At 63.3% G+C, this 19,000-nt stretch overlaps 2 protein-coding genes, 1 long non-coding RNA gene and 2 other non-coding genes across 10 annotated transcripts; 3 read left to right on the plus strand and 2 right to left on the minus strand.

Annotated features, from left to right (window-relative positions):
• Positions 1–9: 9 nt before the first annotated feature.
• LOC116653150 (uncharacterized) lies at positions 10–3,550 on the plus strand. The gene is made up of 2 exons (XR_014944969.1): positions 10–134; positions 3,000–3,550. It is a non-coding gene; the product is annotated as an uncharacterized LOC116653150 (long non-coding RNA).
• Positions 175–247, minus strand: TRNAA-AGC (transfer RNA alanine (anticodon AGC)). The gene has a single exon. It is a non-coding gene; the product is annotated as a tRNA-Ala (tRNA).
• TMEM214 (transmembrane protein 214) lies at positions 467–5,694 on the minus strand. Of its 5 annotated transcripts, XR_014944965.1 has the most exons (17): positions 5,357–5,694; positions 4,756–4,906; positions 4,423–4,557; positions 3,981–4,063; positions 3,717–3,822; positions 3,321–3,402; positions 3,107–3,208; positions 2,525–2,666; positions 2,351–2,442; positions 2,169–2,217; positions 1,981–2,094; positions 1,777–1,894; positions 1,587–1,683; positions 1,404–1,507; positions 1,160–1,328; positions 911–1,062; positions 467–753 (listed from the first exon to the last, which is right to left on the minus strand). XR_014944965.1 is itself a non-coding variant. In XM_015859613.3 (16 exons), exons 1-16 carry the CDS (start codon positions 5,657–5,659, stop codon positions 627–629), a joined length of 2,022 nt encoding a protein of 673 aa, XP_015715099.1. In that variant the 5' UTR covers positions 5,660–5,694; the 3' UTR covers positions 467–626. The 5 variants fall into 5 exon arrangements, 2 of the variants coding, with proteins under 2 accessions (XP_015715099.1, XP_085400167.1); XM_015859613.3 differs by lacking the exon at positions 1,404–1,507; XM_085544041.1 differs by lacking the exon at positions 1,404–1,507 and having other exon boundaries at positions 1,160–1,403.
• Positions 5,695–6,252: 558 nt separating this feature from the next.
• On the plus strand, positions 6,253–6,416 carry LOC116653293 (U1 spliceosomal RNA). Its single transcript, XR_004306862.2, has one exon. It is a non-coding gene; the product is annotated as a U1 spliceosomal RNA (small nuclear RNA).
• Positions 6,417–6,528: 112 nt separating this feature from the next.
• Positions 6,529–18,993, plus strand: CAD (carbamoyl-phosphate synthetase 2, aspartate transcarbamylase, and dihydroorotase). Of its 2 annotated transcripts, XM_015859608.3 has the most exons (45): positions 6,529–6,763; positions 6,855–6,994; positions 7,362–7,491; positions 7,644–7,786; positions 7,854–7,995; positions 8,293–8,464; positions 8,546–8,731; positions 8,800–8,909; positions 9,265–9,410; positions 9,485–9,616; positions 9,705–9,938; positions 10,022–10,243; positions 10,497–10,685; positions 10,768–10,892; positions 10,978–11,111; positions 11,185–11,297; positions 11,375–11,625; positions 11,692–11,938; positions 12,026–12,124; positions 12,227–12,451; positions 12,520–12,702; positions 12,773–12,991; positions 13,076–13,243; positions 13,309–13,491; positions 13,559–13,663; positions 13,734–13,982; positions 14,098–14,179; positions 14,334–14,500; positions 14,598–14,762; positions 14,848–14,979; positions 15,057–15,258; positions 15,329–15,519; positions 15,583–15,723; positions 15,838–15,933; positions 16,001–16,142; positions 16,250–16,297; positions 16,665–16,709; positions 16,779–16,933; positions 17,008–17,082; positions 17,147–17,359; positions 17,442–17,567; positions 17,638–17,793; positions 17,861–17,962; positions 18,042–18,136; positions 18,855–18,993. In XM_015859608.3, exons 1-45 carry the CDS (start codon positions 6,679–6,681, stop codon positions 18,955–18,957), a joined length of 6,768 nt encoding a protein of 2,255 aa, XP_015715094.1. In that variant the 5' UTR covers positions 6,529–6,678; the 3' UTR covers positions 18,958–18,993. The 2 variants fall into 2 exon arrangements, with proteins under 2 accessions (XP_015715094.1, XP_015715095.1); XM_015859609.3 differs by lacking the exon at positions 16,250–16,297 and having other exon boundaries at positions 6,585–6,763.
• The last annotated feature ends 7 nt before the right edge of the window (positions 18,994–19,000 follow it).

The raw sequence follows: 19,000 nt of genomic DNA on the forward strand, positions 1-19,000 counted from the left end.
GGCTGTGCGCGCCGCCGTCGCTCCCCGGGGATTCCGCCGGGCGCGCGCACCAAACGGGAGCGCGTCCCCGCGGGAAAGTGCGCGAGCACTGAGTATAACGGGAGTATAACGGAGTAATAGGGGAGTACTAATAGGTGAGTACTAATAGGTGAGTACTACGGGCTGCGGCAAAACTGGAGGATGCGGGCATCGATCCCGCTACCTCTCGCATGCTAAGCGAGCGCTCTACCATTTGAGCTAATCCCCCGCTCCGTACGCACAGCGCTGCGCTGCCGCCCTTATCGCGGTGCTGCGGGGGCGGGGCGGATCCAAATCCACCCTCCTTATCTGCACCGCCAAACCGGCCCCGGGGATGGGAACGGGGCACCCAGTCACCCGCCCACCCATCGGCCCTGCCACCCAGCCCATATTTCCCTCCCCCAGCCGCAACGCAGCACAAAGACACACACACACACACACATAGAGCTGGAGGTGCACAGCTTGTTCATTGAGCCACCCCGACAGCGCTGCCCCACACCGGGACACCCCGGAACAGCCGGACACCCGTAATGACCCCGCGGGGACAGCAGGGCCACAACCCGCTGGTGGCAGTGGTGGGGATGGCTGCACTGCGTCCCCCCAGCAGCTCAATGTCCAGAGATCATGGCCAGGGCCCAGTTCTTAAGGGCGAGGGTCGTGTTCTGCAGGTACAGCCAGGAGGAATAGGTGAAGTTGCTCAGGTTGTCCCTCACGCAGTCCCACAGCGCTTCTCCACTGGCAAAGAGAGGAGAATAGTTACATGCGTGGCAGAGCCTGAGCCACGGGCAGCAGCCCCTCACCACACTGAGCCCAATAGCGCTGGCTGAGAGCCGGCTGGGACCCCACACAGCCCCAGTGGGCACAACATATGGGACCAAAAGGTGATGCTCACTTGCAGGCGTCCACGCAGTGCTTCCATCCGCGCTGCAGGGCAGCAGCCACGTGCTCCAGCAGCGGCAGCAGGCAGCTCTGCAGCAGGAAGAGCAGCAGCTCCCGCATGCACTCAGCCACGTGCAGGACAGTGTCGGGGACCTGGGACTGGAGCTGCATGGAGAGAGAAAGGAGGTAGGGAGCTCAGACCGGGGCTGGGAGCAGAGCAGCCTCACACACCCCCACTTTTGTGCACCGTTCCCATCCTCACCCATTCCAGCAGCCAGGGCAGGCGCTCCCCAGCCCATGCGATGAACGTGGAGCACTGCTTGCTGATGTGCAGGGCCAGCTCGGCCGCCTTCGCCCAGAGCGGCTGCAGCGTGGGCTGCAGGAGAGCTGTGATACGGGAGCAGCAGGCGGGCACGGTCCTTTCCAACCACCTGCAAGGGAACGCAGGCTGAGGCCGCGCCGGGCGCGCCGGCACCGACGGCAAAGCCACGGGAGCACACGTGTACCTGCAGACCGCCGCCGCAGCCAAGGGAACGGGAGAACTCAAGAGCTGAGCGGAAAAGCACTTCCAGGAGCAGCCGGGGAACGCTGCCCGAGCTAAAAGGGCTCCCTACAGAAATCACTTGGTGCTGCGTTAGCCACTTCACGCCGCTCAAGTGGCAGCGCTGCCGATTGCTGGGGACACTGACCTGTAGCCCTCCAGGGAGAAGTGGGCTGCTTTGTGCCAGGCGTGCTGCCAAGCGGGCAGGATGCCGGAGGAACGGAGCGCGTGGGCACAGGAGGAGGCTGCAAGAACAGAGCGGCACTGAGCACAATGCAGGGCACCCCCGGGTAGATTCTCTCTGGGGCAACTCAGAGGGGCCACGGAGGCTGCCGTACCCTGCAGAGAACCGTGTGTCCGGACATCGTGTATGAGGAAACCAACGGCAAACGCCAGCAGGACGAGCAGCAGCCGGGACCAGGGGAAGCCCCGGCCCTTCATCTTCTGCAGCAGCAGCTGGGAAGAAGCAGAACGGCCCCATCACACCGTGCCCATGGCCTCGGTAAGGAGGAGCAGCCCCAGCCCGGCACGGAGGCACTCACCTTGCAGGCAGCGTCACATGCAGCCACGTCCTGCTGGCTGCCGGGTCCCTTCGCAACCAGCTCCTCGTTGGTCACCTTGAAGGAGCGGACGGTCTCCTGCAGGGCCTGGCGTGTCTGGGGACAGCAGAGCTGCAGCGGTCGGAGGGAGCTCAGCGCTGGGCACCCAGCCCCTCACGGCTCACTCCTACCTTCCTGCTGCTGCTGTCCCAGGACTCCAGCAGATGGCTCAGGAGCAAGCTGCGGGGCAGAATAAAGCAGGGCATGGTTGGCGCTCAGCAGCAATGCATGTGCTCCCCAGCGCTGTGCCAAAGCACACCCGGCAGCCAGACCAGACACGGCGACAGCCTGGAGCACTGCCTGCTGCACCCACCTGGACTGGGAGAGGTGCTTGGTGTAGAGCTGCCTCCAGACGCTGAAGCTCAGCGGATCCACGCTCAGGCACTGGCTCATAGAGATGAGGAGCTGCAGGGAGAACCAGACCTGCTGCCACCACGCCGCCCACAGGATGCACAGAGACCCGGCACCCCCAGCCCCCCCTTCTCACCTCTTTCTTCATGGCATCTGGGCAGCTCGGTGTGGCTCGGGACAGGAAGGAGGGGAAGTAAGTGTGCAGCGTTGTCTCCGGCCTCGCGCCCAGCGCCAGCACCTTCAGGCGTGGGTACAGCCGCCGCAGCTGCTCCTGCAGGCTGGGAGAGGCGCTGCCTGTAGCTGCTGGCCCCATCCCCACAGTGCCCCATGTGCTCCCTGCAGTGACTCGTCTGAGCTGCCCCTGAGTCCACAGTGTGACAGAACAGCACAACGTTCCCATCTCACCCTGCCCCGAGCAGCTCCAGGAGCACCTGATGTACTATGAATGCTGCAGTGGCAGACTAAGGGTTGGCTGGGGACAGCTGCCTCCTGCACGTACAGTGAGCTGCCAGCTCCTCCCTCCCTGATGCCAATAGGTTTTCTCCTACCCCCTTGATTTCTCCACTACCACCTCATGACCCCCTCCTCAATCTCACTGTGCCTTTCCCCAGGGGCACCAGGAGCTGCGTATCCCACAAGATACAGAGAAGCACCAGGATTGGGATGCTGTCCCCACACCACACGGGGCTCTGCACGCTGCCGGGTGGCACAGCCCTACCTAGGTGCCAGTGAATTGTTGGGCATGAAGGCGAAGTCCAGGAGGGGAAAGAAATCCTTGGGTCCAATCATGCCAAAGCCTTTGGTCAGATTTGAGTGCACCCTGCAAAGCAGAGGGCGCACAAACACGCTCCATGAGCACAATGCAGGTGAAAGGACACCACGGCCCAGCAGGTTCTGCCCATGTCCAGGCACACACCCGAGGGGCAACTCACGTCAACAGACGGTCCAGGTAGGAGACAGCGTATGGGGAGAGCGCCTTGATGCCGAGCACGGGGAGCATCACACCGAGCCACACTGTGGAGAGAAGCATCAGCTCCGGGACTGCGGCCAGCATAAGAACCAGGCATGTTCCAGGGAGCCAGAAATGGGCTCTGCTGGCTGAGCTCCAGCAGGAGAAAATAATAAAGCACTTCCCAGTGTTTACAGTGGTGACACTGAAATAGCTCTGTGTGTTTACACATCTATAAACATACTCCCTCCCTAATGGCGGTAGCAGCTCATGTTTGACGTATACGGCCAAGACGTAGACACAACACACGATAGATGAGCAGTTCATGGGAGCCACTCTAGGCAGACAGGACCCCATTGGGGCACACATATGCTCTCACCTCTCAAGCCCTCAGTCAGGTCGGTGAAGCCAGCTTGCCCCAGAGCCCATAGGATGGTCAGGCACTTGGCCGGCCGGTTCTGGTGTGAGCGCAGCAGCTCCAGGTACTGGGGAAGCAAAGAGGGGTGGCTCGATGGGCCGTCTGTCCATCTGTCCCACCCCAGCACCATGCTGTGACACTTGGGGACGTGGCCACAGGGACTCATGGAAGCAGGAAGAGCTGAACTGCCTGGGTTCCCAGGTGAGCAGCATGAGCCCAGCTCACCTTGCCCAGGTTGGTGGTAGCAATTTTAGGCCGTTCCAGCAGCACGGCCTGGATGCAGATCCTGTACCCATGTAGGGACTCCCCTGGAACAGCAATGGGATGAGGTCAGGCTTCTCCCTAGTTGTCATCCACAGCCCCATTGCACCACTAGGAACACTGCAGCTGCTCCAGGCACTGCCTGAATCCCACCAGGCACCAGGATGGTGACTATGGTGATACTGCCCCAAAGCAACTTCAGAAAGCATCTGTGCCAAGATCTCTATAACAACACTGTGGGGCCCCCATCTTGCACTCACTGTGCCTGAGCCAACAAGGCTGACCTACAGCTTCCTTCCACACCCCACCCTGAGTGCTGCTCTCAGCACAGGCAGCAAGCAATGAAAGCATTCCCACATCAGAACCCACCACCAGCACTGGGCTGCTCTGCAGCAACTGTGCTCACCGGGCGTCTTGTCCAGCTCCTGCAGCATGGTATAAATGCAGTGATCGAAGAAGAGCTCCAGCACGCCAGAAGACTTTCCCAGCAGGGATCTGATGGTGCTCTTCAGCTCTTTGCTCACCAGGCAGTAAGGATAATCTGCAGGCAGTCCAACAGGTAAAGAGGAACACAGTGAGCACAGACTGTACCACTGGGTGATGCATAAAAGGAAGACCCAGCAAAACAAACATCCCAGCATCATTGAAATGCTATATTGTATTTCTGCAGCTCAGAGCACCACAAAGGAGCCGTGCAGCACACGGAGTCCCAGCCACCTCCCCCCATGGCAGCACTGACCGTGGCTGTGCTGGCTGAGCACCGGGTCACTCTTGGGCGCCTGCAGCTTGTAGTTGAGGCAGCCGGCCAGGTCCTTCACCCACACTGAGGGGTTCTCTGGGAACATGCTCTGACTCTTATCCAGCTCCTTCTGCAGGTCGGCCACGTTGAGCTGCAATGAGAGATGGCTCTGAGATGTGTCTATCACCTGCACTGCCCATCACCTGCACTGCCCATCACCTGCACTGTCTATCTATTACCTGCATTGCCCATCACCTGCACTATCTATCACCTGCATTGCCCATCACCTGCGCGGTCTATCTATTACCTGCACTGCCCATCACCTGCGCGGTCTATCTATTACCTGCATTGCCCATCACCTGCACTGTCTATTACCCGCATTGCCCATCACCTGCACTATCTATTACCTGCACTGCCTATCACCTGAACTGTCTATCTATTACCTGCATTGCCATCCCCTGCACTATCACCTGCACTGCCCTGCATTGCCCATTGCTGCCCATCCCCTGCTCTCAGCGCTGCTCCGTGTGCAGTTATTTCCCATTCCCCCCATTGATGCGGTGTATCCCGATCCCGTCCATTCAATCCCCGCCCCACTCACGGCTTTTAGCGCCTCCTCCAGTGTCCGGTACCGCCCGTTCTTGGTCCCTCCATCCCCGGTTCCTTTCCGTGCTCCCTTTCCCGGTTGCTGTCTCCGCTGTTGTTGCTGTTGTTGCGGTTCGGCCGCCTCCCGTCCCGCCCGTTTCGTTGCTCTCTCGAACCCGAGCTCGAACAGTGTCTCGGTGGTGGCGATGTTCGCCCCGGGAGCCGTTGGGAGCTGCCGTGTCCGCCCCGGGTGCCGCCTCCCCCTCCGCACCACCTCCCAGCGCCCGCCGCCCCCACACACCGGGCCCAGCGCCGCCATGGAGCCCACGGCCACGGGAACGGCCGGCACCGCGCGTGCGCACACGGCGCCCGCCGATTGGCTGAGCGCGAACACACGTGCGCCGCGCGCCGCTCGCCACGTCTGCGCCGGCCACGCTGCCGAGTCACGTGATCACGTAGACGGCGCTAAAGGGGCGGGGCCTGGACGGAGGGGGCGGAGCTATGCAAATTAATTGGGGCGGCACTGCTTCACTTTCGGTCCGACCCAATTCTACCGCTGCTTTGTGGTGCTGTTACACCGCCCGGCCGCTGGGGGCGCTGCGGGGCCGGGTGTTACCGCGGGATCGACGTACGGCAGCCAATGGGCAGCACGGTAGAGGTGGCGTGTCCATGCAAATGAGATGCAGATCACATGCAGATCAGGCGGCAGATCGCTCCTCGCGCGGCATGACGGGAGCGCATGAACGCAGGAGCGGAGCTGTGGTGGGCAGCCGTGGGTCCGTTGTGGGTGTGGGCGTGGGCAGCCCGGAGGGGCGGAGCGGGCCGGAGCAGGTGGGATGTTTGTGAGGCGGGTCGGCGTGTGGTGCGGGCTGGTGTCGGGGCGTGGGGAGCGGGGCGGGTTGAGAGCAGGGCATACTTACCTGGCAGGGGAGACACCATGATCAGGCAGGTGGTTTTCCCAGGGCGAGGCTCATCCCCTGCACTCCGGGTGTGCTGACCCCTGCGATTTCCCCAAATGCGGGAAACTCGACTGCATCATTTGTGGTAGTGGGGGACTGCGTTCGCGCTCTCCCCTGGCTTTAGGGTTCCAATATCAGACCGATCTCTACATCCCCTCCCTTCCTCCATCCTTTACCCGTTCCCCATTCTGTCGCGCCACTCGCTCCCGCCCGCGCCCTATTCCCAGCCAGCCGCGCGCTGATTGGTCGCTGTGTGTCCTGGCCCCGCCCCCTCTGTTCCTGGCCCCGCCCCCTCTCCCATCCCGGTTCCCGCCCCTCCCGTCCCGCACTCCCCGCTCTGTTCCGCCGCCTCCCGCCGTTTCCCGCACGTGTTCCCGCCATGGGCCGCCTGGTGCTGCAGGACGGTTCGGTGCTGCTCGGTCGAGCCTTCGGGGCTACGGGCACGGCCGCCAGCGGGGAAGTGGGTGAGTGCGGCGGGGCCGGATGCGGGCATGGCGCGGGGATGCGCATCGATCCGCGTCGATCCGCCGCCGCTCGGTGCTCGTATCCCCGCAGTGTTCCAGACCGGAGTGGTGGGTTACCCCGAGGCGCTCACCGACCCCTCGTACGCGGCGCAGATCCTGGTGCTCACGTACCCGCTGGTGGGCAACTACGGCGTGCCCCGGGAGCGCCGGGGCCCCTTCGAGCTGGGCACGGTGAGCGCGGGGCCCCACGACCCCCACGACCGACCCCGACCCCCGGGGCAGAGTCCTGCTCCTCCTCCTCCTCCTCCTTCTCCCCCGCCCCCCCGGCGGCTCCCGCTCTCGGGTGGGAGCGCCCCGCCGTGGGGCCGCGGGTGGGGGCGGGGCCGCCTCGTGCCGCTCCGTGGGGCTGCCGGGGCCGTGGGGCTGCCCGGGCACGGGGCGGGGCTGGGGATGCGCGGGGACACGCGGCGTGGGGCGGCGGGGCCGCTGTTGTGCTCCGGGGGTCCCCGGCCGGCAGCTCCCCCAGCCCCACCCGCGGCTCCGGGGGATTCCTGGGCTTCCTGGGTGTGTGAGCAAGTCCCGTCCCATCTCCCCGCAGTGGTTTGAGTCCAACAAGATCCACGTGGCCGCGCTGGTGGTGGGCGAGTGCTCGGAGACCCCCAGCCACTGGAGCGCCGCTCAGTCCCTCGATCAATGGCTCAAGGAGCACAACGTCCCCGGGCTGGAAGGTGGGGATGAGGGTCAGGGCCGGGGGCACCCGGGAGTGGTGGGTTTGGAGCAGAGCTAAACTTGCATTGGGATCCGTGAGGCTGTGCCCTGCAGGGGGGGTTGGTAAAGGTGCCGTGGGGCCCTGAGGCTCCATATCGCCATACATCCATAGGGGTGGACACCAGAGCCCTGACCAAGAAGATCCGTGAGAAGGGCACGTTGCTGGGCAGGCTGCTGCCAGATGAGGCCCCGGAGCTGAACATCCCCTTCCAGGACCCAAACGAGCGGCACCTGGTGCAGGAGGTGTCCCTGAAGGTAAGAAGCAGCTGGTCCCAGGTTATGGGGTGGTGATGGGCCGGATCCCCACTCACCCTCTCTGCAGGAGCCGCGTGTCTTTAACCCCGGTGGATCCCTGCGCATCACTGCTGTGGACTGTGGCCTGAAGTACAACCAGGTGCGGTGCCTCTGTGAGCGGGGGGCGGCCGTCACTGTGGTGCCGTGGGATCATCCTCTGGACCCTGCTGGTAGGGGGCCTCTGGGGTTGGAGAGGGGACGTGGGGTAGGATCAGTGCAGGGGGCCTTGGGGAGCCCCATTGTGGGGATTTGGGGCATTGCAGTGTTATTCTTACTGGGGTTTATAAGGGAGGCGTGGGGTGCTCGCTGTAACCTGATGTGGGACATAGTGGTGTGCTGTGAGTGGTAGGGTCAGTGACCCTTGTGCAAACCCATTTGGGAGCTGTGGGGCTACGGTCCTCACTGTGACCCCCTAAAGTGGGGGGAGCTATGGGGGTCCCCATCCTAACACTGCTGTCTGTGTGCAGACTTCGATGGGCTCTTCCTCAGCAATGGCCCCGGGGACCCACGGCTGTGCCAGCAGACAGTGGCCAACCTGCGTGCCGTGCTGGCTGCCGACCATCCCAAGCCCATCTTCGGGGTGTGCCTGGGCCACCAGCTGCTGGCTCTGGCCCTGGGTGCCCACACCTACAAGATGAAGTGAGCAGGGTTCCAGCTCCGGGGGGGTCCTGGTATTCAGTTGGGTGAGTGACATTCTGTGCTCACCCCCATTACCCTCAGGTATGGGAACCGTGGGCACAACCAGCCGTGTGTGCACGAGGACACGCAGCGCTGCTTCATCACGGCACAGAACCACGGCTTTGCGGTGGAGGCAGCCAGTCTGCCTCCCGGCTGGGCACCGCTCTTCACCAATGCCAACGATGGCTCCAATGAGGGGCTGGTGCATGAGCACAAACCCTTCTTCAGGTGGGCAAGGGGTCACCGAGGTGTGGGGCTGGGGACGTGGGGCTGTGTCTCACCAGATGCCCCTGCAGTGTGCAGTTCCACCCTGAGCACCGCGCTGGCCCCACAGACCTGGAGGGACTCTTTGATGTCTTTGTGGAGGCGGCACTGGATCTGCAGAGAGGGAACAATGACAAAACAGGTGAGTGTGGGGCTGGGGGAGATATGAGCCCCACAGGGTTGGGGGCTGTGTGTGGGGTGCTGTGCTTGAGGTCAAGGCTTGGGGCTGGGGCTGTGCATGGGATTCTGTACTCAAGGTCCTGGGGCAGGGGGAGATGCTTGGGGCCAAGGTTGGAGATTGCTCAGGGCCGGTGTTGGTGCTCAGGGACTGGGCTGTGGTTGGTGCTCAGGGCTAGGGTTGTACACAAGTGGCTGTAGAACTGCATTTGGTGCTGGGGCATCGTGCTGTGTTTGCACCGTTGTGCTGGGTGCTGTGCAGAGCTATACACAGGGCTTATAGCATCCCTGCTCTGCCTCATTCCATCCCATCCCTGCAGTGCGGCAGCGCCTGAGGGATCTCCTGGCGTACAACGAGGTGCCGGCAGCGGGGCAGGAGGCAGCACGACCCCGCAAGGTGCTGATCCTGGGCTCCGGAGGGCTCTCCATAGGACAGGCGGGCGAGTTTGATTATTCAGGGTCACAGGTGAGCATCCCTCAGAGAGTTGACAAATAGGGGGCTCTACATAGAGCTGATGTCACTGCCACCCTGATCTCCAGGCCATCAAAGCGCTGAAAGAGGAGAACATTCAAACGGTGCTCATCAACCCCAACATCGCCACAGTGCAGACCTCCAAGGGGCTGGCAGACAAGGTGTACTTCCTGCCCATCACCCCTGAGTACGTCACCCAGGTGAGTGCTGTGGGGATGGTGGGGGCGGCTGTGGGTCTGTACCTCACTGCCCCGGCTGTACCTCACTGCCCCGACCCCCATCCTGTAGGTGATCCGCAACGAGCGCCCCGATGGCGTGCTGCTGACCTTTGGGGGGCAGACAGCCCTTAACTGTGGCGTGGAGCTGACCAAGAGCGGCGTGCTGCAGCGCTACCACGTGCGTGTGCTGGGCACCCCCGTGGCTTCCATTGAGATGACGGAGGACCGCAAGGTCTTTGTGGAGAAGATGGAGGAGATCGGCGAGCACGTGGCGCCCAGCGAAGCCGCTGCTTCCCTGGAGCAGGTCTGGGGCTGTGGTGTGGCGTGGGGCAGGATGGGGGCTGTCCCCAAGGGGTGCCACCCCTACACTCACTCTGTGCTCTGCAGGCACAGGCGGCGGCGGAGCGGCTGGGGTACCCGGTGCTGGTGCGCTCGGCGTATGCCCTGGGGGGCCTGGGCTCCGGCTTTGCCTCCAGCCGGGAGGAGCTGGCGGCCCTGGTGAGCCAGGCCTTCACCCACACCTCCCAGGTGCTGGTGGACAAGTCGCTGAAGGGCTGGAAGGAGATTGAGTACGAGGTGGTGCGCGATGCCTACAACAACTGTGTCACGGTACAGCAGCGGTGCTGGGGGGTAGCAGGGCTTCCCTAGGCCCTTTCCTTGTGTCAGCACAACTGCTATATGCTGGCAGCAAGACCCTAGTGTGCCCTCTATGGGCATGGTGCCACGCTCATGTTGTGGCGGTGTGGGCAGCCCTGGTGGTCTCTGGGGCAGGGGAGGATGTGGGAACCACCAGTGAGGCCATTCTGACATAGAGTGGAATGGGGAGCACAGGTGATAGACAGCCAGTGCCCCCCTGCCCCAGGTGTGCAATATGGAGAACCTGGACCCGCTGGGCATCCACACGGGTGAGTCCATCGTGGTGGCACCCAGCCAGACCCTCAACGACACCGAGTACTTCATGCTGCGCCACACGGCCATCAAGGTGGTGCAGCACCTGGGCATCGTGGGCGAGTGCAACATCCAGTTTGCCTTGAACCCTGAGTCAGAGCAGGTGGGTGCAGTGTGTCCCCCGTGTGCTCCCCTCTAGTGGAGGTGGGATCCTATCTGTGCTCATGGCGCATTGCTCCTTGCAGTACTACATCATCGAGGTGAACGCGCGGCTCTCCCGCAGCTCAGCGCTGGCCAGCAAGGCCACAGGGTACCCGCTGGCCTACGTGGCAGCTAAGCTGGCACTGGGCATCCCGCTGCCCGTCCTCAGGTAACCGTGTCACCATGGGGGCACTGGGTGCAGCTCAGCTGTGCTGTGGGTTCTGTGTGCCAACACTGTCCCATGCGCTGTGCAGGAACTCTGTCACCAACTCCACCACCGCCAACTTCGAGCCCAGCCTGGACTACTGTGTGGTGAAGATCCCACGCTGGGACCTCAGCAAGTTCCTGCGTGTCAGCACCAAGATTGGCAGCTCCATGAAGAGCGTGGGTGAGCGCAGCGGGGCAGCGTGGCGCGGCGTGGGGCAGCCCATGGGGCTCCATCTGCTCACAGCCTCCCGCAGGGGAGGTGATGGCCATCGGCAGGAACTTCGAGGAGGCCTTCCAGAAGGCGCTGCGGATGGTGGATGAGAACTGCGTGGGCTTTGACCACACGGTGAAGCCGGCATCGGACGTGGTGAGCACTGGGTCTCGGCATGGCGTGTGTGTCAGCTGTGGGAGGCTGTGCCCCGCTCACCCCCCTTGGCACCCCAGGAGCTGGAAACGCCGACAGACAAGCGCATCTTTGTGCTGGCGGCCGCGCTACGTGCTGGATATTCCATCGAGCGCCTCTACGAGCTGACCAAGATCGACCGGTGGTTCCTGCACAAGATGAAGAACATCACAGACCACGCAGTGCGGCTGGAGGCGTTCCGTGGCGAGCAGAGCTCCATGCCGCCCGCCGTGCTGCGCCGTGCCAAGCAGCTCGGCTTCTCCGACAAGCAGGTGGCCTTGGCTGTGCTTAGGTGAGGTGGGGGGCGGCCCCCACCCTGCTGCTGCCCCACGGCCGGCGCTCACCCTGCCCTTTGCAGCACCGAGCTGGCTGTGCGGAAGATGCGGCGCGACCTGGGCATCCTGCCGGTGGTGAAGCAGATCGACACGGTGGCAGCCGAGTGGCCGGCACAGACCAACTACCTCTACCTGACCTACAATGGTGCCGAGCACGACCTGCCCTTCCGCCAGCCCCACGTCATGGTCATCGGCTCCGGCGTTTACCGCATCGGCAGCTCTGTTGAGTTCGACTGGTGCGCTGTCGGCTGTATCCAGGAGCTGCGCAAGGTGGGCTGGGGTTGGTGGGGTGCAGGGATGTGGGGAGGAGCAAGGCTGGGGACATCCCTGGCCTCACGGCATTGCTCTGCCCTACAGATGGGCTTTAAGACCATCATGGTGAATTACAACCCTGAGACTGTGAGCACTGACTATGACATGTGTGACCGCCTCTACTTTGATGAGATCTCATTTGAGGTGAGTGGGTGAGGGCTGCATGCTGCAGGGCAGGGAGTCTCTGAAGCTGCCACAAAGGGTTAGGGGCTGCGTGGCACCCTCCCAGCCAGCCCCATGCTGCAGGTGGTGATGGACATCTATGAGCTGGAGAACCCCGAGGGTGTCATCCTGTCCATGGGCGGGCAGCTGCCCAACAACATCGCCATGGCGCTGCACCGGCAGCAGTGCCGCATCCTGGGCACCTCCCCTGAGGCCATTGACTCAGCCGAGAACCGCTTCAAGTTCTCGCGCCTGCTGGACACCATCGGCATCAGCCAGCCGCTCTGGAAGGAGCTCTCTGACATGGAGGTGGGTGCAAGGCTGCCCGGGGCTGTGCCCCCCACCTACCACCCGCTGAGCTGTGTGTCTCTTTGCAGTCAGCCAAGCACTTCTGCTGCACGGTGGGTTACCCCTGTGTGGTGCGGCCCTCCTACGTGCTGAGCGGTGCTGCCATGAACGTCGCCTACTCGGACAGTGACCTGGAGAAGTTTCTCAGCAATGCTGTGGCCGTGTCCAAGGAGCAGCCCGTTGTCATCTCCAAGTTCATTCAGGAGGCCAAGGTTGAACGTGGCTCCCGCGCTGCTCCAGAGCTGTGGCAGGATGGAGCTGTGACCGTGTGCCTGTTCACAGGAGATCGATGTGGATGCGGTGGCCTGTGACGGCGTGGTGGTGGCCATTGCCATCTCTGAGCATGTGGAGAATGCTGGAGTGCACTCGGGCGATGCCACGCTGGTGACCCCCCCGCAGGACATCACGCCCAAGACACTGGAGCGCATCAAGGCCATCGTGCATGCCATTGGGCAGGAGCTGCAGGTCACCGGGCCCTTCAACCTGCAGCTTATCGCCAAGGTACTGGGGAGGGCAGAGCCACGCTGGGGGGCACTGAGCGCCCTGCAGCCTCGGGATGTGCCTCACACCATCCCCTCTCTGCAGGACGACCAGCTGAAGGTGATTGAGTGCAACGTGCGTGTGTCGCGCTCCTTCCCTTTTGTCTCCAAGACACTGGGGGTGGACCTGGTAGCCCTGGCCAGCCAGGTGATCATGGGTGAGGATGTGCAGCCCGTAGGGCTGATGACGGGTACAGGCATCGTCGGCGTCAAGGTGAGCTGGGGCCAGCGGTGGGGTGGGGGCTGTGTTGGGTGGCTGCTGACCCCCTGTGCCTGCAGGTGCCACAGTTCTCCTTCTCACGCCTGGCGGGTGCTGATGTGGTGCTGGGTGTGGAGATGACGAGCACAGGAGAGGTGGCGTGCTTTGGGGAGAACCGCTGCGAGGCGTACCTCAAGGCCATGCTCAGCACCGGCTTCAAGATCCCCAAGAAGAACATCCTGCTGACCATCGGCAGCTATAAGGTGAGGGGGGTGCCGGGGTTGGGTTGGCTATCCCAAATGCTCTTTGACCCCTGCAGTGCTCTTGCAGAACAAGAGTGAGCTGCTGCCCACCGTGCGGACACTGGAGAGCCTTGGCTACAATCTGTATGCCAGTCTTGGCACTGCTGACTTCTACACTGAGCATGGCATCAAGGTGGGGGCTCAGGGTTTGGTGGGGAGATCCGTGGTGCCAGCACGGAGTGGTGACTGTGGCATTGCTGCAGGTGATGGCAGTGGATTGGCACTTCGAGGAGGCAGACAGCTCTGAAGCAGGTGCCCGTGAGACACAGCGCAGCATCCTGGACTACCTGGCAGAGAACCACTTTGAGATGGTCATCAACCTCTCCATGCGCAACTCCGGGGGCCGCCGGCTCTCCTCCTTTGTCACCAAAGGGTACCGCACGCGGCGCCTGGCTGTCGACTACTCCGTGCCGCTCATCATTGACATCAAGTGCACCAAGCTCTTTGTGGAGGTGGGATGGGTGCAGCATGGAGAGCTCCACTGCGTGATGCGGTGGGGTCTGGGCAGGCATCCTCCTGGCCCTGCCATGGTGGATGTGCCCAGCCTGATGATGGCTGTGCCCGCAGGCACTGGGCCAGATTGGGGCAGCCCCGCCACTCAAGATGCACGTGGACTGTATGACATCCCAGAAGCTGATCCGCCTGCCAGGTTGGAGGGCTGGGGCTGATACGGGCTGGGGCTGTGCCTGGAGTAACTGTGGGGTCAGAGATGTTACACTCCGCTGTATCCTCTCTGTGTCTGCCGTATCCCCGTACCCCAGCCACTTCCCCAGTGCTCCCACACTGATGCTTGCTCTCCCCAGGGCTGATTGATGTCCACGTGCACCTACGTGAGCCGGGTGCCACGCACAAGGAGGACTTCTCCTCGGGCACCGCAGCCGCCTTGGCCGGGGGTGTCACCATGGTGTGTGCCATGCCCAACACCAGCCCTGCCATCACCGATGCTACCTCCTTTGCCCTGGCACAGAAGGTGAGTGGGGAGCTGGTGTGGCCACGTCCCCTCCCCATGAGGCCCGCAGGAGGTCAGCCTGTGCCGTGCTGAGCCCACTGCATCCCCCTCCCCGCAGCTGGCCGAGGCCGGGGCGCGCTGTGACTTCGCCCTGTTCCTGGGTGCATCGGCGGAGAACGCGGGCTCACTGGGTGCACTGGCAGCAGCAGCGGCAGGGCTGAAGCTGTACCTCAACGACACCTTCTCCAGCCTGCGCATGGATGACGTGTCGCTGTGGATGGAGGTGAGCTGCTGCTGTGGAGGGTGGGAGCCACAGGGGGGCCTGGCCTGGTGCTTGCCCCAGCACTCATGGCTCTGTGTCCCCACAGCACTTCCAGCAGTGGCCACAGCATTTGCCCATCGTGGCCCACGCGGAGGGGCAGACGGTGGCTGCCGTCCTGATGGTGGCACAGCTGCACCAGCGCCCTGTGCACATCTGCCATGTGGCACGCAAGGAGGAGGTGAGCAGAGGGCTGGGACCCCCTCCCATGGCTGGTGAGGCGTGTTGAGGGGCTGCCCCTCACTGTGCACCCTCCAGATCCTCCTCATCAAGGCGGCCAAGCAGAAGGGGATCCCAGTGACATGTGAGGTGGCCCCACACCATCTCTTCCTGTGCCAAGATGACCTGGGGCGTCTTGGGGAGGGTTGTGGAGCTGTGCGCCCAGCACTGGGCACCTCCCAGGACCTCGAGGCTCTCTGGGAGAACATGGACACCATTGACTGCTTTGCCACTGACCATGGTAAGTGCTTGGGAGCACAGGGTGGAGATGGGTGAGGCCAAGCAATGTGGTAACGATCCCCACCCTGCAGCCCCACACACACTGGAGGAGAAGCAGGGCCCCAAGCCACCTCCTGGCTTCCCTGGGCTGGAGACCATGCTGCCTCTGCTGCTGACTGCTGTCTCTGAGGGGCGGCTGACAGTGGAGGATATCATCCTGCGCCTCTACGAGAACCCCCGCAAGATCTTTGGGCTGCCAGCACAGGAGGACACCTACGTGGAGGTGGGTCGCTGCCCCACTGCCCACCCCACAGCCAGCCCTGGACTCTGACCAGTGTCCCTGCAGGTGGACTTGGAGCAAGAGTGGGTCATCCCTAAGCACACTGCGTTCTCCAAAGCGCAATGGACACCCTTTGAGGGCAGGAATGTGAAGGGGACAGTGCGCAGGGTGGTGCTGCGCGGAGAGGTCGCCTACATCGATGGGCAGGTGGGAACCAAGTGCCACACACTGTGCTGCTCCCCTACATCCAGGAGTCCCTGGGCACCAACTCCCCTCAGCTAAGGGTCTCTGAGCACTGATCCCCTCTGTCTGTGGCCACAGGTCCTGGTACCCCCTGGCTACGGGCAGGATGTGAGGAAGTGGCCCATGGGAGCTGTGCTGGCACCGCTCGTGGCCCCCAACAAGGAGATTGTGAAGGTAATGGGGTGCAGGGTGCCACGGGGGCACAACCTGTGCCCTGCTCCAGCTCATCCTCTCTCTGCAGACCCCTGAGCGGCCCCGGCACACAGCAGTGGGTGAGACGCTGCGCAGCCGAGCCTCCAGCCCACGCCGTGCCGGCCCCATGCCCGAGGGCCGCTTCCACCTCCCACCCCGCATCCACCGTGCCTCTGACCCTGGTCTGCCAGGTGAGGGGGGGGCACAGCACGGCGCATGGGGACAGCGTGCATGTGGCCGTGTGGGAGCTGCGTCGGGGCTGGGCAACGCGCTGACCCTGCCCTTGTGTCCCGTTCAGTGTTCCGGAGGCTGGGAGCCGTGCACCGCCCGGGCGCCCGAGGCACCGGTAATGTTGGGGGGGACTCACTCAGCCCCGCGTTATGGCACTATAAGCACAGCCAATGAGTGCAGCCCCCCCCAGGTGCCGTGCCAGCCCCGGGCCCCTGTGCTGCCCCTGCGAGGGGCTGAGTCTTTGGGATGGGGCACGGCGGTGCTCCCTTCCTGCTCAGCCCCAGCCTGCCCGGCACCTCGGGGCCCTGTGCCTCCCAGGATCAGGGCTGTGTCCCATTGGGTTCCATGGGGTGCATGTGGAGCATGGCATGGGGGCTTGACCCAGCTCGTTTTGGGGCAAGCATCTCTGTAGCGTCGCGTCTGCGGTGCTGAGGGTGCCGGGAGTGCTGCGCTCTGACACTGCATTCCCCTCTCATGCTCAGCTGAGGACATGCGGGACAAGGCCGGCAGGAGGATGGCAGAAGGAGGTGAGTAATGGGGGGCTGAGAATTCTGCATGCATCAATGTGGGTTCACTGTATGTTCCTGGTGCCACAGATGCGACGGCCGCTCAGGACAGCCACCCCCACTTGTCGGGCCCCTTCCCACGCCAGGCATCCCCCCAAGGTGTTCCCCACTTCCCCACCTCACCTCTGCTGCACCCCCTGGTCGGGCAGCACATCCTTTCCGTGCGGCAGTTCTCCAAGGAGCAGGTGGGTGCCAGGTGGGCACAGGGAGGGGGTGGTCTTGGTGCCGGGTGCCCGTCCTGAGCCGCTTCTCCCCACAGATGTCACATCTCTTCAACGTGGCGCACACCCTGCGCATGCTGGTGCAAAAGGAGCGCAGTTTGGACATCCTCAAGGTGAGTAGGGAACGAACGCTGCGTGCCCCTCACCTCGCCCCACGCCTGACACCACATCCTGCAGGGCAAAGTGATGGCATCGATGTTCTACGAGGCAAGCACGCGCACCAGCAGCTCCTTCGCGGCCGCCATGTGCCGGCTGGGCGGCTCTGTGGTGTCATTCTCCGAGGCCACCTCCTCGGTGCAGAAGGGCGAGTCGTTGGCTGACTCTGTGCAGACCATGTGCTGCTACGCCGACGTCCTGGTGCTGCGGCACCCCCAGCCTGGAGCTGTGGAGGTGAGCGGGGCAGGGCTGTGTCCTGCCCTGGTGCCATCAGGGTATGTGTGGGGGTTTCACTCTTGGCCCATTCTATGCCCAGCTGGCCGCTACGCACTGCCGCAAGCCCGTGATCAATGCTGGTGATGGGGTGGGCGAGCACCCGACGCAGGCACTGCTGGACATCTTCACCATCCGTGAGGAGCTGGGCACTGTCAATGGCATGACGGTGAGATGTACGCTGTGCCGCGGGGCGGTGGGTGCTGTGCCGTGGGTTGTGCTGACGGCTCTCCCTGCAGATCACCATGGTGGGTGACCTGAAGCACGGGCGCACGGTGCACTCGCTGGCCCGCCTGCTCACACAGTATCGTGTCCACCTGCGCTATGTCACGCCCCGTGGCCTCGGCATGCCGCCCGACATCGCTGCCTTCGTGGCTTCCAAGGGCATCTCGCAGGTGAGGGACGGGGCTGGGGCTGCAGGGCTGTGACCACCCCATGGCCCTGCTGATGGTGCTGTCCCAGGAGGAGTTTGGGAGCATCGAGGAGGCGCTGCCCGACACCGACGTGCTCTATATGACCCGCATCCAGCGGGAGCGCTTTGAGAGTGCTGAGGAGTACGAGGCTGTGAGTACAGGCTGGGTATAGGGTGGGATGGAGGGCTGGGAGGGTCCCCATTCCCTTGCTGATGGCTGTGGCCCTGCAGTGCTTTGGACAGTTCATCCTCACACCACACATCATGACGAGGGCCAAGGAAAAGATGGTGGTGATGCACCCCATGCCTCGTGTCAACGAGATCAGGTGGGGCTGGGGTGAGCTGTCTTTTGGGGGGGGGGGGATGGAGGGTTATGGAGTCCAGCTGGAGGGGGAGGAATGGTGGGGAGATAGAGGCTTTGGCGGGGGAGAAAAGGGGATGCGAGGGGGGGGTGCTATGCAGGTGAGGAGGGAAATGGGAGCCTGGGGGGGCTGCAAGCAGGAGGGGGGGTCCTGGGGGCAGAGGTTTGAGGGCACAGGGACGGGGCCTGTCCTGGTGAGGAGGGAGATCTGAGGTGATGGGGATAAATGGGGTCTGAATGGGGGTAGGTGGGGTCTGGATGGTGGTTAATGGGATCTGAATGGGGATAAGTGGGGTCTGGATGGGGGTAAATGGGGCCTGAGTGGGGGTAAATGGGGTCTGGATGGGGGTAGATGGGGTCTGATGGGGGTAGATGGGGTCTGATGGGGGTAAATGGGGTCTGAATGGGGGTAAATGGGGTCTGGATGGGGGTAGATGGGGTCTGATGGGGGTAGATGGGGTCTGGATGGGGGTAAATGGGGTCTGAGTGGGGGTAGATGGGGTCTGAGTGGGGGTGAATGGGGTCTGAGTGGGGGTAAATGGGGTCTGAGTGGGGGTGAATGGGGTCTGAGTGGGGGGTGCCTCCAGTTTGTGGTCTGGGGGTTGGGGCTGTGTCCTGGCCTCCTCCGTTCTGAGGGTGGTTGGGGGTTGTGCTGTGTCTGGGTGCTGACGTCCCGCCCGCAGCGTGGAGGTGGACTCGGACCCTCGCGCCGCGTACTTCCGCCAGGCGGAGCAGGGCATGTACGTGCGGATGGCGCTGCTGGCCACTGTGCTGGGCCGCTACTGACGACAATAAACTGCGACGGCGCGTCTCTTCATTTCAGCCAATC

The sequence above is a fragment of the Coturnix japonica genome, chromosome 3 (genome assembly GCF_054131305.1).
Source record: "Coturnix japonica strain WE chromosome 3, WE-NBRP24, whole genome shotgun sequence".
Classification (NCBI taxonomy): domain Eukaryota; kingdom Metazoa; phylum Chordata; class Aves; order Galliformes; family Phasianidae; genus Coturnix; species Coturnix japonica.

Bases quoted from the DNA above. Each gene is read 5' to 3' on its own strand.
- TMEM214 (XM_085544041.1), bottom strand. From the start codon at position 5,659: ATGGCGGCGCTGGGCCCGGTGTGTGGGGGCGGCGGGCGCTGGGAGGTG. The intron at 4,907-5,356 runs GTGAGTGGGGCG...CTCTCATTGCAG, and splicing joins TGGAGGAGGCGCTAAAAGCC to CTCAACGTGGCCGACCTGCA. The intron at 4,558-4,755 runs GTCAGTGCTGCC...GACTGCCTGCAG, and splicing joins GCTCAGCCAGCACAGCCACG to ATTATCCTTACTGCCTGGTG.
- CAD (XM_015859608.3), top strand. From the start codon at position 6,679: ATGGGCCGCCTGGTGCTGCAGGACGGTTCGGTGCTGCTCGGTCGAGCC. The intron at 7,996-8,292 runs GTAGGGGGCCTC...GTCTGTGTGCAG, and splicing joins TCATCCTCTGGACCCTGCTG to ACTTCGATGGGCTCTTCCTC. The intron at 15,934-16,000 runs GTAATGGGGTGC...CTCTCTCTGCAG, and splicing joins CCAACAAGGAGATTGTGAAG to ACCCCTGAGCGGCCCCGGCA.